This window comes from Saccopteryx bilineata, chromosome X, assembly GCF_036850765.1.
Source record: "Saccopteryx bilineata isolate mSacBil1 chromosome X, mSacBil1_pri_phased_curated, whole genome shotgun sequence".
In the NCBI taxonomy this organism is placed as follows: domain Eukaryota; kingdom Metazoa; phylum Chordata; class Mammalia; order Chiroptera; family Emballonuridae; genus Saccopteryx; species Saccopteryx bilineata.
In genome coordinates this window covers 69,194,225-69,210,096 of record NC_089502.1, presented here as the reverse complement: position 1 = coordinate 69,210,096, position 15,872 = coordinate 69,194,225, and the positions used below count along the sequence as shown (strand labels likewise).

At 39.8% G+C, this 15,872-nt stretch overlaps 1 protein-coding gene across 1 annotated transcript in view; it reads right to left on the bottom strand.

Annotated features, from left to right (window-relative positions):
• The window catches only part of LOC136317589 (fibronectin type III domain containing protein 3C1-like), an 81,412-nt gene that overhangs the window by 43,846 nt on the left and 21,694 nt on the right, over nucleotides 1–15,872 (bottom strand). Inside the window, exons 6-8 of the mRNA XM_066250423.1 lie at nucleotides 12,692–12,768; nucleotides 10,827–11,085; nucleotides 3,985–5,115 (exon numbers count right to left, since the gene is read on the bottom strand). Coding sequence (XP_066106520.1) covers nucleotides 3,985–5,115; nucleotides 10,827–11,085; nucleotides 12,692–12,768 — 1,467 coding nt within the window. The remainder of the gene's footprint in view (nucleotides 1–3,984; nucleotides 5,116–10,826; nucleotides 11,086–12,691; nucleotides 12,769–15,872) is intronic.

Sequence of the window (15,872 nt, the reverse complement as noted above, 5' to 3'; positions counted from 1 at the left end):
AGGAATGTACCTCAACATAATAAAGGCCATATATGACAAACCCAGAGCCAACATCATACTGAATGGCCTAAAACTACAATTGTTTTCCTTATGATCAGGAACAAGCCAGGGATGTCCACTTTTACCACTAATATTCAATATAATACTGAAATTCCTAGCCATAGAAATCAGTCAAGAAGAAGAAACAAAAGGCATTCAAACTTGAAGGGAAGAAGTAAAACTGTTTTTTTTTCTTCTTTTCCAAGTGAAAGGAGGGGAGATAGAGACAGATTTCCACATGCTCCCTCACTACCTGGCAATCCCCATCTGGGGCCAATATTCTGCCCATCTGGGGCCATGCTCTCAACAGAGCTATTTTTAGTGCCTGAGGCAGAGGCTCCATGGAGCCATCCTCAGTGCCTGGGCCAATGCACTTGAACCAATCAAGTAATGGCTGCAGAAGGGTAAAAGAGAGAGAGAGTGGAAGAAGGGGGAGGGAGAGAAGGGTGGAGAAGCAGATAGTCACTTCTCCTGTGTTTCCTAACCAGGAATTGAACCTAGGACATCCACATGCCAGGCTGATGCTCTACTACTGAGCCAACCAACCAGGGCCAAAATAAAATTGTTATTATTTAAGAGGACATGATATTGTATACAGAGACCCCTAAAGATTCCATAAAAAACTACTAGAACTGATAAATGAATTCTGTAAAGTGGCAGAATACAAAATATATATCCAGCAATCAGTTGCATTTTTATACACATAAAATGAACTATCTGAAAGGGAAACTAAGAGAACAGTACCATTCACAATTGCCTCAAAAAATATATATACCAAGGAATAAATTTAACCAAGTATGTACAAGGTCTGTACTCAAGAAATTATAAGACACTGAAGAAATAAATGGAAGAAGATACAAACAAGTGAAAGCATATATCAGGTTTATGGATAGGCAGAATCAACAACATTAAAATGTCCATATTATTCAAACAATCTATAGATTCAATGCAATTCCTATTAAGATACCAAAGGTATATTTCACAGAACTATAACAAATGTTCTAAAAATTTATATGGAACCCCAGATGCCCTGAATAGCCACAGCAATCTTGAGAAAGAAGAACAGAGTTTGAGGAATCACACTACCTGATATCAAACTATTTCACAAGGACATATTAATCAAAAAGCATGGTAGTGGCATAGAAAGAGACATATAGATTGATGGAACAGAATCAAGAGCCCAGATATGATGCAGTCAATTAATATTTGACAAAAGAGGGAAGAACACGCGATGGGGTAAAGATAGTCCATTCAATAAATGTTCAGAAAATTGGACAGATATGTGCAAAAAAATGAAGCTGGTCCACCTTCTTACACCATATACAAGAATAAACTCAAACTCAAAATGGAATAAAGATATAAATATTAGACTCAAAACTATAAAAATCATAGAAAAAACATAAGCAGCATAATCTTGGGCATTTCTCATAGCAAATTTTTTTCTGATATATCTTCTTGGATAAAGGATACAAAAGAAAAAATAAACAAATAACAAATGGGACTATATCAAACTAAAGAGTTTGTACACAGCAAAGAAAATCATCAACAAAAATGAAAAGACAACCCACGGCATGGGATAATATAATATATTTGCCAATACATCTGATAAGGGATTAATATCCAAAATTTATAAAGAACTTAAAAATATCAACACCAAAAAACCCCCAAACAATCCAATTTAAAAATGGACAACCTGGCCAGGTGGTGGCACAGTGGATAGAGCGTCAGACTAGGATGCAGAGGACCTAGGTTCAAAACCTGAGGTTGCCAGCCTTGAGCATGGGCTCATCAGCTTGTGCACAGGGTTGTTGGCTTGAGTATGGGATCATGGACATGACCCCAAGGTTGCTGGCTTAAGCAAGGTGTCACTCACTCTTTTGTAGCCCCCAGTCAAGGCACATATGAGAAAGTAGTCAACCTTAACCCTAATCCTAACACTAACCTGATGCAACAAAGAATTGATGCTTCTCATCTCTCTCCATTCCTGTCTGTTCATCTCTATCTGTCCCTCTCTGTCTTTCTCTGTCTCTCTTGAAAAAGAAAGAAAGGACAAAGGAACAGAATAGACAGTTTTCTAGATGACATACAGATGAGTCAATAGACATATGAAAAGATGCTGAATGTCACTAATTATCAGAGAAATGAAAATTAAAACCACAATGAGATATTGCTCAAACAGGTCAGAATGGCTATCATCAATAAATCCACAACTAGTGCTGTCAAGAGTGTGGAGCAAAAGGAACCCTTATGCAATTGGTGGAAATTCAAATTGGTACAACCACTGTAGAAAGCAATATAGAGTTACCTCAAAAAATTAAAAATGAGCCTGACCTGTGGTGGCGCAGTGGATAAAGTGTCGACCTGGAAATGCTGAGGTCGCCAGTTCGAAACCCTGGGCTTGCCTGGTCAAGGCACATATGGGAGTTGATGCTTCCTGCTCCTCCCCCCTTCTCTCTCTCTGTCTCTCTCTCCTCTCTCTCCCTCTCTGTCTCTCCTCTCTAAAAATAAATAAAATAAAATAAAATAAAATAAACTTTAAAAAATTAAAAATGAAAGTGCCTGTTGACCTAACAATCCCAGTTGTGGGAAAATATTATAAGTATCCCAAAACACCAATTTGAAAGAGTATATGCACCCCTATGTTCATTGCAGCATTATTTACAGTAGCCAAGATGTGGAAATAGCTCAAGTGTCCATCAGTAGAGGAGTGCATAAAAAAGCTGTGGTATATTTACACAATGGAATTCTATGCAGCTATAATAAAGAAGGAATTCTTACCTTTTGCAATAGCATGGATGGACCTGGACAGCAATATGCTCAGTGAAATCAGCCAGTCAGAGAAAGACAAGTATCTCATGACTTAACATATACGTAAAATCTAAACAAAATGAACTAATAAAGAAACTAAAGACAGATTCATACATAGGGACCAGTCTCACAGCTGTCGGGGTGGGACTGGGTGAGGGGGTGTAGGGATTGAACAAAAAGGGCAGAAAAAAAATAAAAGAAACAATCGTGGACATAAAAAACAGTATGATGATTATCTAGGGGGGAGAGGTAGAGATTATATGGTAGACAAATAGTAATGGACGAAGACTTGACTTGGGGTTCTGAACACACAATATGGCATAAAAAGATGTATTATAAAGCCTGACCAGGCAGGGGTCCAGTTGATAGAGCATTGGCTTGGGACGCTGAGGACCCAGGTTTGAAACCCTGAGATGGCTGGTTTGAGCACGGGGTCGCTGGCTTGAGCATGGGATCATAGACTTGACCCCATGGTTGCTAGCTTGAGCTCAGTGGTCACTGGCTTGAAGCCCAAGGTTGTTAGCTTGAGCCCAAGGTCACTGGCTCAGCTGGAACACCCCAGTCAAGGCACACATGAGAAAGCAATCAATGAACAACTAAAGAGACAGTAGAAGTTGATGCTGCTCATCTCTCTTCTTTCCTGTCTGTCTGTCTGTCCCTCTTTTCCCCTGTATTTCACTAAAAACAGAGATGATTTGTAGAAATGGACATCTGAGACTTATATAATTATGTTAACCAGTGTCACCTCAATAAACTTTAAAAAATGAAAAAGAAAAATGATTTAAAGTATATACTATTAAACAAACTCAAACAAAAGATGTAGAAGTTCTCAATTTAAATAAAATTATGTGAACTTGTTAGGACTGTAGAGTAATTTGCAATGTTTCACTGAAGACAACTAGAAAAAACTATGTGTTGTGCACATGAGTTACCAGACACATTTTGCATAAAGACTGAAATTTCTTCATGATTTGAAAAGGCATCTTAATTGTGTTCTCATTAAGAATTTAAAGATGGGGTACAAAGAAGAAAAGGGGAAATGGACACAGAACATGGCAACTACATGTTTAAAATATCCTGAGATTTGTAAATATTAAATGCTTATTCATTGGCAACAAAAGAATCTCCTGACTTTACCTTTTTCTGCTGCATTTGATGATGGGCTCTTGTTTTGTTTTCCACCTAGTTTCTGCTTGATATCTCTGCTTCTCATAGCACTCCGTTTTTTTGTATGATTAATTTCAACATGAGCACTAGCAGTGTTGGACATGGTGGCAGTACTGGAAGTAGTGAGAGCTCCATCAGAGGCAGCCATGCTGGGAGAATTGTCAAAGATGGTTGTGTTGGGAGCACTGTCAGAAATGGAAGATCTTGTAATATTGACAATAGGTGATGATCTGGGAGTACTGTCAAAGGTGGAAGTTTGGGGGGCATAATTCATGCTGGAAGGGATGGAGATTCTATCAATAGTAGAAGAATGTAGAGCATTATCTGTGGTGGAAGTACTAGGAACATGGTCAGTAGAATTCCTGGGAGTATTGTCAGCAAAATAAATGCTTGGAGGGTTATCAACAGTGTAAATACTGTGAGTATTGTCAGCAGTGTGAATGTTCACATTATTATTCACAGTATAGGTGCTTGGAGCATTGTTCACAGTGTAGGTACTCGGAGTATTGTCCACAGCGTAGGTGCATGAAGCATTGTTCACAGTGTAGGTGCTCGTGCTCGTGCTCAAAGTATTGTTAACTGTGTAGGTTTTCGGAGTATTGTCCACAGTGTAAGTTCTTGAAGTATTGTCAACAGTATAGGTACTCAGAGCATTGTCCATAGTGTAGGCGCTCAAAGTATTGTCAACAGTGTAGGTTCTTGGAACATTGTCCACAGTGTAGGTTCTTGAAGTACTGTCAATAGTGTAGGTGTGTTGACTGTTGTCCACAGTGTAGGTACTCAGAGCATTGTCCACAGTGTAGGTGCTCAAAGTATTGTCAACAGTATAGGTGCTTGGAGCATTGTTCACAGTGTAAATGCTTGAAGTATTATCAACAGTGTAGGTGCTTAGAGTATAGTCCACAGTGTAAGTACTTGGAGTACCAGGAATACTAGAAAAATCATTAGTTTTGCTTACAAGCAAAGAGGTATTGTTAAGCATATAGCTATTCCTATGTCCATCAACTTGATGTTCTCTCATATTTTTCTTCATATATTCTTCCATTTTTGCAGCCCTTTCATCAAGTTGGTTATAATTCGCTCTTCCGTGGGAATAGGTTTCTAAAGGAGACAATGAAATGCTGTTTAATAATTATAATAATTACATACATGAAGATCTTTTAAATCTTTTTAAACCAACAAAAAGCACTAAAAACCATGTTTTACTTCAAATTTTTTCCTACTTTGCTTTAATATAGATATTAGACATGTGTGTGTATTTTTATGAATTCATATGTACAGAAAGAAAAACATGAGCAAATATAGGCAGTGTTTTCCTAGGGAATAAGTCTACTTTCAGATTTTAATGTCCTAAGATGGTTGTAATGTTGATCCCTCAGATCCTTTATATTCACACTGTAGGCATTAATGATCAAAACATTCTTTGCCCTGGCCGGTTTGCTCAGTGGTGGAGCATCGGCCTGGCATGTGGAAGTCCCGGGTTCGATTCCTGGCCAGGGCACACAGGAGAAGCGCCCATCTGCTTCTCCACCCCTCTCCCTCTCCTTCCTCTCTGTCTCTCTCTTCCCCTCCTGGAGCCAAGGCTCCATTGGAGCAGAGATGGCCCGGGCCCTGGGGATGGCTCCATGGCCTCTGCCTCAGGCACTAGAGTGGCTCTGGTCGCAACAGAGTGACGCCCCGGATGGGCAGATCGTCGCCCCCTGATGGACGTGCCAGGTGGATCCTGGTCGGGCACATGCGGGAGTCTGTCTGACTGCCTCCCCGTTTCCAGCTTCAGAAAAATACAAAAAAACAACAACAAAAAAAAAAACCCAAAACCCACATTCTTTTAAGACTTCTGGTCAGGTGACAAAAATGTTAAACACTGCTCACCTCTCCCATTACCTTACCAAAATTACAACTAAGTTATATATAAAACAATCACCATTGAGAACCACTACCTGAAGACTAGCTAAAGAGAACTCCTATAACTAAGGATATAAAGATAAGCCACATGGAGACTGGTAGGAGAGGCAGAGGTATAAAACAGGCTAGTCCCACACCCACGTATGACAGTTAAGAAATGAGAGGAAGAATGAAGAACACTCCTCCTAGAATTGTACATAAGGATTTTGGCTCATACCACCTATCCAGAAAATTGCAACCCTTGTGGTCTCCTTGAAGCTTCAACTAAGAGTCACAGTATAGTGGTGCCTCTCCCTAGTAGCTCAGAATTTACCATGAGTGACTGAGACCAATCTCAGTGTTATCTTCCCATCACCAAGCAAAGCTGAACAAAGTCAAGCCATGGACTTATGATCAATTTCAAAAGAAACAAACAAATACAGAGATGGTGGAATATTAATACAGGTATATAGTAAAATTAGAAAAAACAGGTATTATCCAACATTTTCTGACTCAATTTGAGAGGGAGAAAACTGGAGTGGTTAGGTCCTCTGTCAGGAGAAGCAAAGATTCGGGATTTGGAGAGATACTGAACTAAAGTGGCTACAGAATATGGGGTTACTGCTAGTGTTCCCATGTTCTGTGGGCAGCCTGCACTGGGGTCAGAGACATAAAAATTTCTAAGTACAGAAACCCAGCCTCTGAGATCCTGCCTCCCTCCCCTCACATGATATGGAGAGTAGAAGAGACATACTACACAGCTAGTTATACAGGACCACTCTTTCCCCAGAAGAACAAGATGCTCTTTGTCTGGTCCTCTGGTCTGTTGAGATGCTGAGAGGATAACCCAGAGGCTTGAGATCACCATTGTTAACATTGTAAACCTCACAGTATGCCCCACCCATCATTGTGATTGCAGTCCCACCTCCATCATCCCCACAGCAGCTTCTCAGCAAAGGTCAGCCTGAAATTTTACAGAGAAAATAATTGTTGCCTGACCTGTGGTGGTGCAGTGGATAAAGCCTCGCTCGACCTGGAAATGCTGAGGTTGCCGGTTCAAATCCCTGGGCTTGCCCGGTCAAGGCACATATGGCAGTTGAAGCTTCCTGCTCCTCCCCCTTCTCTCCCTCCCTCTCCCTCCCTCTCCCTCTCTCTCTCTCTCTCTCTCTCTCCTCTAAAATGAATAAATAAAAATAATTAAAAAAAAGAAATATATAATCTTCCAAAAATCAATCTAGAAGAATCAGAAAATCTAAAGAGACCGATTAAAACAAATGAGATAGAAACAGTTATCAAAAAACTCCCAAAAAACGAAAGCCCTGGGCCAGATGGCTTCACTGGTGAATTCTACCAAACATTCAAAGAAGAACGAACTCCTATTCTTCTCAAGCTATTTCAAAAAATTCAAGAGGAAGGAAGACTTCCAAGCTCCTTTTGTTAGGTGAGCATAATTCTGATTCCAAAACCAGGCAAAGACAACACAAAGAAAGAAAATTATAGGCTAATATCCCTGATGAATTTAGATGCTACACTCCTCAACAAAATATTAGCAAACTGGATCCAGCAATACATGAAAAAAAATCATATATCATGAGCAAGTGGGATTTATTCTGGGAAGGCAAGGATGGTGCAATATTCTTAAATCAATCAATGTGATTCATCATATAAACAAAAGGAAGGAGAAAAACCACATGATAATTTCAATAGATGAAGAAAAAGCACTTGATAAAATCCAGTACCCATTTATGATCAAAACTCTCAGCAAAGTGGGAATACAGGGAACATACCTCAACATGATAAAAGCCATCTATGACAAGCCCACAGCCAACACCATAATTAATGGGCAAAAATTAAAAGCAATCCCCTTAAGATCAGGAATAAGGCAGGGGTGCCTCCTTTCATCACTTTTATTCAACATAGTCCTGGAAGTCCTAGCCACAGCAATTATACAAGAAGAAGAAATAAAAAGCATCCAAATTGGAAAAGAAGAAGTAAAACTATCATTATTTGCAGATGGTATGATACTGTATATAGAAACCCCTAAAGTCACAGTCAGAAAACTACTAGACTTGATTAATGAATTCAGCAAGGTGGCAGGATATAAAATTAATACACAGAAATCAGAGGCATTTTTATACACCAACAATGAACTCTCAGAAAAAAAATTAAGGAAACAATCCCCTTCACTATTGCAACAACAAAAAAATAAAGTACCTAGGAGTCAATTTAACTGAGGAGGTTAAGGATTTGTACTTGGAAAATTATAAAACATTGAAAAAATAAATCAAGGGAGATACAAACAAGTGGAAGCTCATGGTTAGGAAGAATAAACATCATTAAAATGTCTATATTACCCAAAGCAATTTATAAATTCAATGCAATACCAATTAAAATACCAATGACAGTTTTCAAAGACATAGAACACATTTTCCAAAAATTTATATGGAACCAAAAAAGAACACGAATAGCCTCAGCAATCTTTAGAAAGAAGAATAAAGTGGGAGATATTACACTTCCTGATATCAAGTTATACTACAAGGCCATTGTACTCAAAACAGCTTAGTACTGTGTAAGAATAGGCATATTGATCGATGGAACAGAACAGAGAACCCAGAAATAAACCCACACCTTTATGGACAATTGATATTTGACAAAGGAGGAAAGAGCATTCAATGGAGTAAAGACAGTCTCTTTAACAAATGGTGTTTGAATAATTGGACAGCTACCTGGGGGAAAAAATGAATCTAGACCACCAATTTACACCATTCACAAAAATAAACTCAAAATGGATAAAAGACTTAAATGTAAGTCGTGAAACCATAAGCATCTTAGAAGAAAACATAGGCAGTAAGCTCTCCGACATCTCTCGCAGCAATATATTTGCTGATTTATCTCCATGGGAAAGTGAAATAAAAGGCTGGATAAACAAATGGACTATATCAAACTAAAAACTTTTGTACAGCTAAAGACAATATGAACAGATTAAAAAGACAAACCACACAATGTGAGAACATATTTGACAATACGTCTGATAAGGGGTTAATAGCCAAAATTTATAAAGAACTTGTAAAACTCAGCACCAGGAAGACAAACAATCCAATCAACAAATGGGCATAAGAAATGAATAGACACTTCTCCAAAGAGGACATACAGATGGTCAATAGACAGATGAATAAATGTTTAACATCAGTAATCATTAGAGAAATGGAAATTAAAACCACAATGAGATACCACCTCACACCAATCAGAATAGCGCTCATTAACCAAACAACACATGATAGGTGCTGGCGAGGATGTGGAGAAAGGGGAACCCTCTTGCATTGCTGGTGGGAATGCAGACTGGTGCAGTCACTGTGGAAAACAGTATGGAGATTCCTCAAAAAACTAAAAATTGAACTGCCTTTTGACTTAGCTATCCCACTTTTAGGAATATATCCCAAGAACACCATATCATTGACTGAAAAAAAAAATGCACCCCCATGTTTATGTCAGCATTGTTCATAATAGCAAAGATCTGGAAACAGCCCAAGTGTCCGTCAGTGGAGAAGTGGATTAAAAAGCAGTAGTACAGGCCCTGGCCGGTTGGCTCAGCGGTAGAGCGTCGGCCTGGCGTGTGGGGGACCTGGGTTCGATTCCCAGCCAGGGCGCATAGGAGAAGTGCCCATTTGCTTCTCCACCCCACCCCTCCTTCCTCTCTGTCTCTCTCTTCCCCTCCCGCAGCCAAGGCTCCATTGGAGCAAAGATGGCCCGGGCGCTGGGGATGGCTCCTTGGCCTCTGCCCCAGGCGCTAGAGTGGCTCTGGTCGCGGCAGAGCGACACCCCGGAGGGGCAGAGCATCGCTCCCTGGTGGGCAGAGCGGTTGCCCCTGGTGGGCGTGCCGGGTGGATCCCGGACAGGCGCATGCGGGAGTCTGTCTGACTGTCTCTCCCCGTTTCCAGCTTCAGAAAAATACAAAAAAAAAAAAAAAATACAAAAAAAAAAAGGCAGTAGTACATATATACAATGGAATACTATGGAGTCATGAAAGAGAAGGAAATATTACCTTTTGCAACAACATGGATGGACCTAGAAACTATTATGTTAAGTGAAATAAGCCAGGCAGAGGAAAAAAACCATCATATGACCTCACTCATTTGAGGAATGCAAGGAACAATGTGAATTGAGGGACAGAATTAAACCTGAAGGGAAGGGGGGAGGGAGGTGCTGAGAGGGGGGCAAGGGAGATGTTGAGGGGAATACGGGGGAGGGGGGATGCATTCAGGGAGACAGTAGAATCTATGTAAACACAATAAACAAACAAACAAATAAATATTTATATAAAATTCTGTTTATGAACATTTTGCCTAAGACATAAAGCAGCACTTATTTTCATTAATCCTAATAAACATGCATAAAATGCAATCATTCAGAGAAATGTTACTACCTCTACTTTTATCATTTTTATAATTGCTAAAGCTGTTTTTTTTAATTAAGTGAAAGGCAGGAGGCAGGGAGCAGAAACATACTTCTACATGTGCCCCAACCAAGACCTACCCAGCAAGCCCCCTACAAAGTGATGCTCTACCTATCTGGGGCCACTGCTCCGTTGCTCAGCAACTGAGTTATTTTAGTGCCTGAGGTGAGGCCATGGAGCCATACTCAGTACCTGGGGCCAAACTGCTTGAACCATTTGAGCCATAGCTGCAGGAGTGGGGGGAGGGGAGAGAGAGAGAGAGAGAGAGAGAGAGAGAGAGAGAGAGAGAAAGGAGTGGGGGAAGGGGTGGAGAAGCAGATGGGCGCTTCTCCTATGTGCGCTGGCTGGGAATTGAACCCAGGACTTCCACATGCCGGGCCGACACTCTACTGCTGAGCCAACTGGCCAGGGCCGCTGAAAGCTTTTAATTTTAACAAATAGAAAATATATCTTGGTTAAGAAAATTAGATACTACCATACTGCTCGTGGTATATGAATGTTGGTGGTAGTGGTGGAGGTGGTGGCGGCAGCTGCTGTGGCACAGGCTCTTGGATGTAAGGTGGTAGAAATTCTCCTTGAGTTGGAGGATACATCAGCTGAGGGGCTTGTTGATACATAGCAATGGATGGTGCAATGAAGTGTGGTATTTGTGGTATAGGAGCAGGTATGGCGATGTTATAGTCAATTGTCTGGGGCACAATGATAATTTTGTGAATTCCATTTTCCTCCACCACCTAAAATGAAATACAGAATCATATCAGAACCCATAAAACTAGCATTTTTCCTAAGTTTTAGATTTAAATCCTTTTCTTTCAATTTAGAAAACCTAAAGGATCAAAAATCAATAAGCAAGTGAAACTATGTCAAGCAGGAGACAGGTAATTCTTTCCCCCCCACATGTAGCTTTCTTTTTTTTTTTTTTGTATTTTTCTGAAGCTGGAAATGGGGAGAGACAGACAGACTCCCGCATGCGCCCGACCGGGATCCACCTGGCACGCCCACCAGGGGCGAAGCTCTGCCCACCAGGGGGCGATGCTCTGCCCCTCCGGGGCGTCGCTCTGCCGTGACCAGAGCCACTCCAGCAACCAGAGCCACTCCAGCGCCTGGGGCAGAGGCCAAGGAGCCATCCCCAGCGCCCGGGCCATCCTTGCTCCAATGGAGCCTTGGCTGCGGGAGGGGAAGAGAGAGACAGAGAGGAAGGAGGGGGTGGGGGTGGAGAAGCAAATGGGCGCTTCTCCTATGTGCCCTGGCTGGGATTCGAACCCGGGTCCCCTGCACTCCAGGCCTATGTTCTACCGCTGAGCCAAGCGGCCAGGGCGTAGCTTTCAAAAAGGTAATTTTTGTTTTTGTTTTTTGTTTTAGAAAGTGAGAGAGAGACAGGAAGGGAAAGAGAGGGTGAGAAGTATCAACTTGTAGTTGCTTTCAGTTCAGTTGTGCGTTGATTACTTCTCATAAGTGCCTTGACTGGCTGAGCCAGTGACTCCTGTTCAAGCCATTGACCTTGGGCTTTTTATGCCAGAGACCTCTGAGCTCAAGATTGTGAGCTTTGGGATCCTGTGGATGATTCCCAGGTTCAAGCCGGTGACCCCCCGCTGACGAGCCCACATTCAGAACTGTTGACCTCGGGGCTTTGAAACAGTGACGGCAGTGTTCTGGATCAATACTTTATTCACTGCACCACCACTGGTCAGGCTTAAAAAGGTAATTTAAAAATATATTTATTGACTTGAGGGAGAGAGAGAGAGAGAGAGAAAGAGAGATAGATAGATATTTGTTATTCTACTTATTTTTGTATTCTTTGGTTTATTCTTATGTGTGCCCTGACCGGAGATTGAACCCAAACTTAGGCATATCGGGACAATGCTCTGAACAACTGAGCTACCTGGCCAGGGCCTCAGAAAGGTAGTTTCTGATAATAGATAATATATTGACATGGTTCAAAACCACAAGGTATAAAAATGTACATGGAAAGTTTCCCTCTTAACCTTTTTTTGTTCTATGTTTCCCAGTAGATAGCTACCGTTATTAGTTTCTTATGAATCCTCCCAGAATTTATTTTGCTTTTACAAGCAAATCATAAGGTGGGTTCTTATTTTCCCTCCTTTTTATTAACAGAGGTAGTATTATCTGTACTATTCTGTACTTTGCTTTTCACACTTAGCAATACAATCTTGAAGGCAATCTAAGGGAGGTTTGGTTAAACATCACTGTGATTGCTTTTTAGTAATGATGATAATAATAAAGTAAATAAATAAATAGAGTCCTAGCATATATTAACATAATGAAAATTATTAAACAATGACTTAGTGGTAAGCACCAAGTAAAACCACACTAGTATACCTGAGACATATAGCCAGGGGGAAGATGAATTGGTGGCAAAGTACCACTTGGTGATATCAGAGGTACATCAGCGGGTCCTAAAAGAAAATTATTATTAATGCATTATTTAATAACTTTAAGCCAAGTCCATTTCATTCTGCACAGTGAAAACCAGTTCCAAGCTTTAACAGGCAGCCATTTGGAAAGTGTTATGTTGCTTACTTGAAAGGAGAATAGGTAATGATGCAGCTGAATCAATGCAGATTCGTCATGACTGATGAAAAATAACCAAGGCATATAATGAGAACTGGGTAAAATCGATATTATAAAAATGTTGGCATATTTTACTGCCAATAGAAATTAACTAGCAGTCATCCAGTATAATTGTACTTTACTTACTTGTTCTTTTTCACCTGAAATATTTATACATTGAGTGATAAGACTTTTACTCTGTACCATAAAATAGCATCTATTCTTCATTGCAGCTTCTTAAGTTGTTCATTGATTGCTTCCTCATATGTGCCTTGACTGGGGAGCTACAGCAGACTGAGTGACCCCTTGCTCAAGCTAGCAACCTTGGGCTCAAGTCTGTGGCCATGGGGGTCATGTCAATGATCCCATGCTCAACTCTGTGCTCAAGCTAGTGAGCCCACACTCAGGTCGGTGACCTCAGGGTTTCTGGGTCCTCAGCTGACGCTCTATCCACTGTGCCACTGCCTGGTCAGGCTAAAATATATTTCTTATAGTAATCTTACATAATAAAACAAATCAATTTTCATTTTAAGGCTTTTTCACCAATAATACATATTAAAGTGAAACAGTTTAGAACCCCAATGCCATTCATACAGTACCTAGCATTTATTCTAGTATTCTTACACCTTAAACATACAATTGCATAGGAAATAAAAATCCAACACAGGATGGAGACACATATCATAATTCTTTTGTTTATTTGAAATTATTATAGTTAGCGCTTAGTTCTAAAAATATATGGGCTTTCAAGTCTAGAATGCTAACTTACTTTTATTAATCGGGAAAATAATAAATATGAGTCCATGATAAACTTTATATTGTAATCACATGGAATTTATCACTAAATGATAAGTTTAATTAAATTTATTGGGTGACATTGGTTAATAAGATTATATAGTTTCCATGTTTACAATTCTATGATACATCATCTGTATATATTGCATTTTGTGCCTACCACCCAAAGTCAAAAATTCTTTTGTCATCATATATTTGACCCCCTTTACCCTTTATTACCCTCAAAACCTCAAATAGCCAAAACAATCCTGAAGAAATAAAAAAGAACAAAGCTGGAGGTATCACATTCTCTGACTTAAAATTATACTACAAAGTGACAATAATCAAAAGAGCATGGCATTGACAGAAAAACAGACACACAGACCAATGGAATAGAATTGAGAGCCCAGAAATAAACTCACATCTATTGGGTAAATTATAATATTTTAAGGCATTTTGAAACATAGCTCAAAATCCTTTTAGGATACAAAATAATTGGCATAAAACAAAAACAATTGTCTCACTTGGAAATAATTAATAGTAAATCTTATATAAAATTAATATTGTTAATTTTATATCACTACTAAATTATATATGTTATGCATTTGCTATATATACATGTATGTATAAATATATGGATAAAATTATATATATATATAAATAATTCCTCCCCTCTTATACATCTTAAATGTCTACTACAGTGTAAAATACTACAAATATTGATCGACTTATGACCTATGCAACTTACAACCATTCAACTTTACGACCACAATTGCTAGCCATGATTGCTCCGTGTCTGGCAGAGCAAGCATTACCCAACTGGGCATACGACAGCAGACCAGCTTCTGGCGGCACTACCATCTCCACATGCACCATTTCAACTGTTATTCCAGACTCGGTACACCAATTTGTGTTTTGTGTCTTGGATATTTTTCATCAAACCCCTCCCAAGATATCTACCAAGAGGAAATTGTCTTTGCAAATATTAAACCAGTTGTACTGGTAATGCAGTGTTTTACTTAAACCTGACAAATGTAAAAATAAGAAACAAAATGGTGTAGAGATGATACAAATGGCATAAAATGAACAAAGAAAATTATGATATATAACAATAATGAAAGAAAATTGATAAAATATGACTTAAAGATTTTTATAACATCATTTCACAGAACTGTACATATCACCTACTCAACTTATGACCAAATTGTGTTATGACTGGTCTGTCAAAATCAATCGTGGTGGTAAGTCGAGCACTAGCTGTAAAGAAGTACTTTTTGAATGAATAAGCCATCTGAAGGCCTCAGAAGTCATCTCTCATAGAACACTCTGAAACTATCAGTGGCTGTTACTATCTGGGTTTTTTCAAATGGAATTCTTGAGTTAGTTCTTCAATTTTTAAAAATACCTTACAAGGAGCCTCACCTGTGGTGGCGTAGTGGATAAAGCGTCAACCTGGAATGCTGAGGTCGCCGGTTCAAAACCCTGGGCTTGCCTGGTCAAGGCACATATGGGAGTTGATGCTTCCTGCTCCCCCCCTTCTCTCTCTCTCTCTCCTTCTCTCTCTCTCTCTCTCCTCTAAAATGAATAAATAAAATCTTTAAAAAATACCTTACAAGGAGATTACTAATAAGAACACCAAGGTGAGTTCTGGTTGTTCTATTGATACAATCTTTCTATGAGGAATGCATAAATTTATTTTATTTTATTTTTTTTGCAGAGACAGAGAGAGAGTCAGACAGAGGGACAGACAGGGACAGACAGACAGGAACAAAGAGAGACGAGAAGCATCGATAATTAGTTTTTCATTGAGCGTTGTAACACCTTAGCTGTTCATTGATTGCTCTCTCATATGTGCCCTGACCGCAGGCCTTCAGCAGACCGAACAACCCCCCACTGGAGCCAGCGACCTTGGGTTCAAGCTGGTGGGCTTTTGCTCAAACCAGATGAGCCCACGCTCAAGTTGGCAACCTCGGGGTCTCGAACCTGGGTCCTCTGCATCCCAGTCCAATGCTCTAACCACTGCGCCACTGCCTGGTCAGGCCGAGGAAAGTATAAATTTAAGAGCATTCCATCTGGCTCAAACAAGAAAGAATATTAGTGAAATGGATTACTAGTAAAGTAATATTACACTAATATTTGAATTCACTCTATTTGTTATCAAACAGCACATATTTAA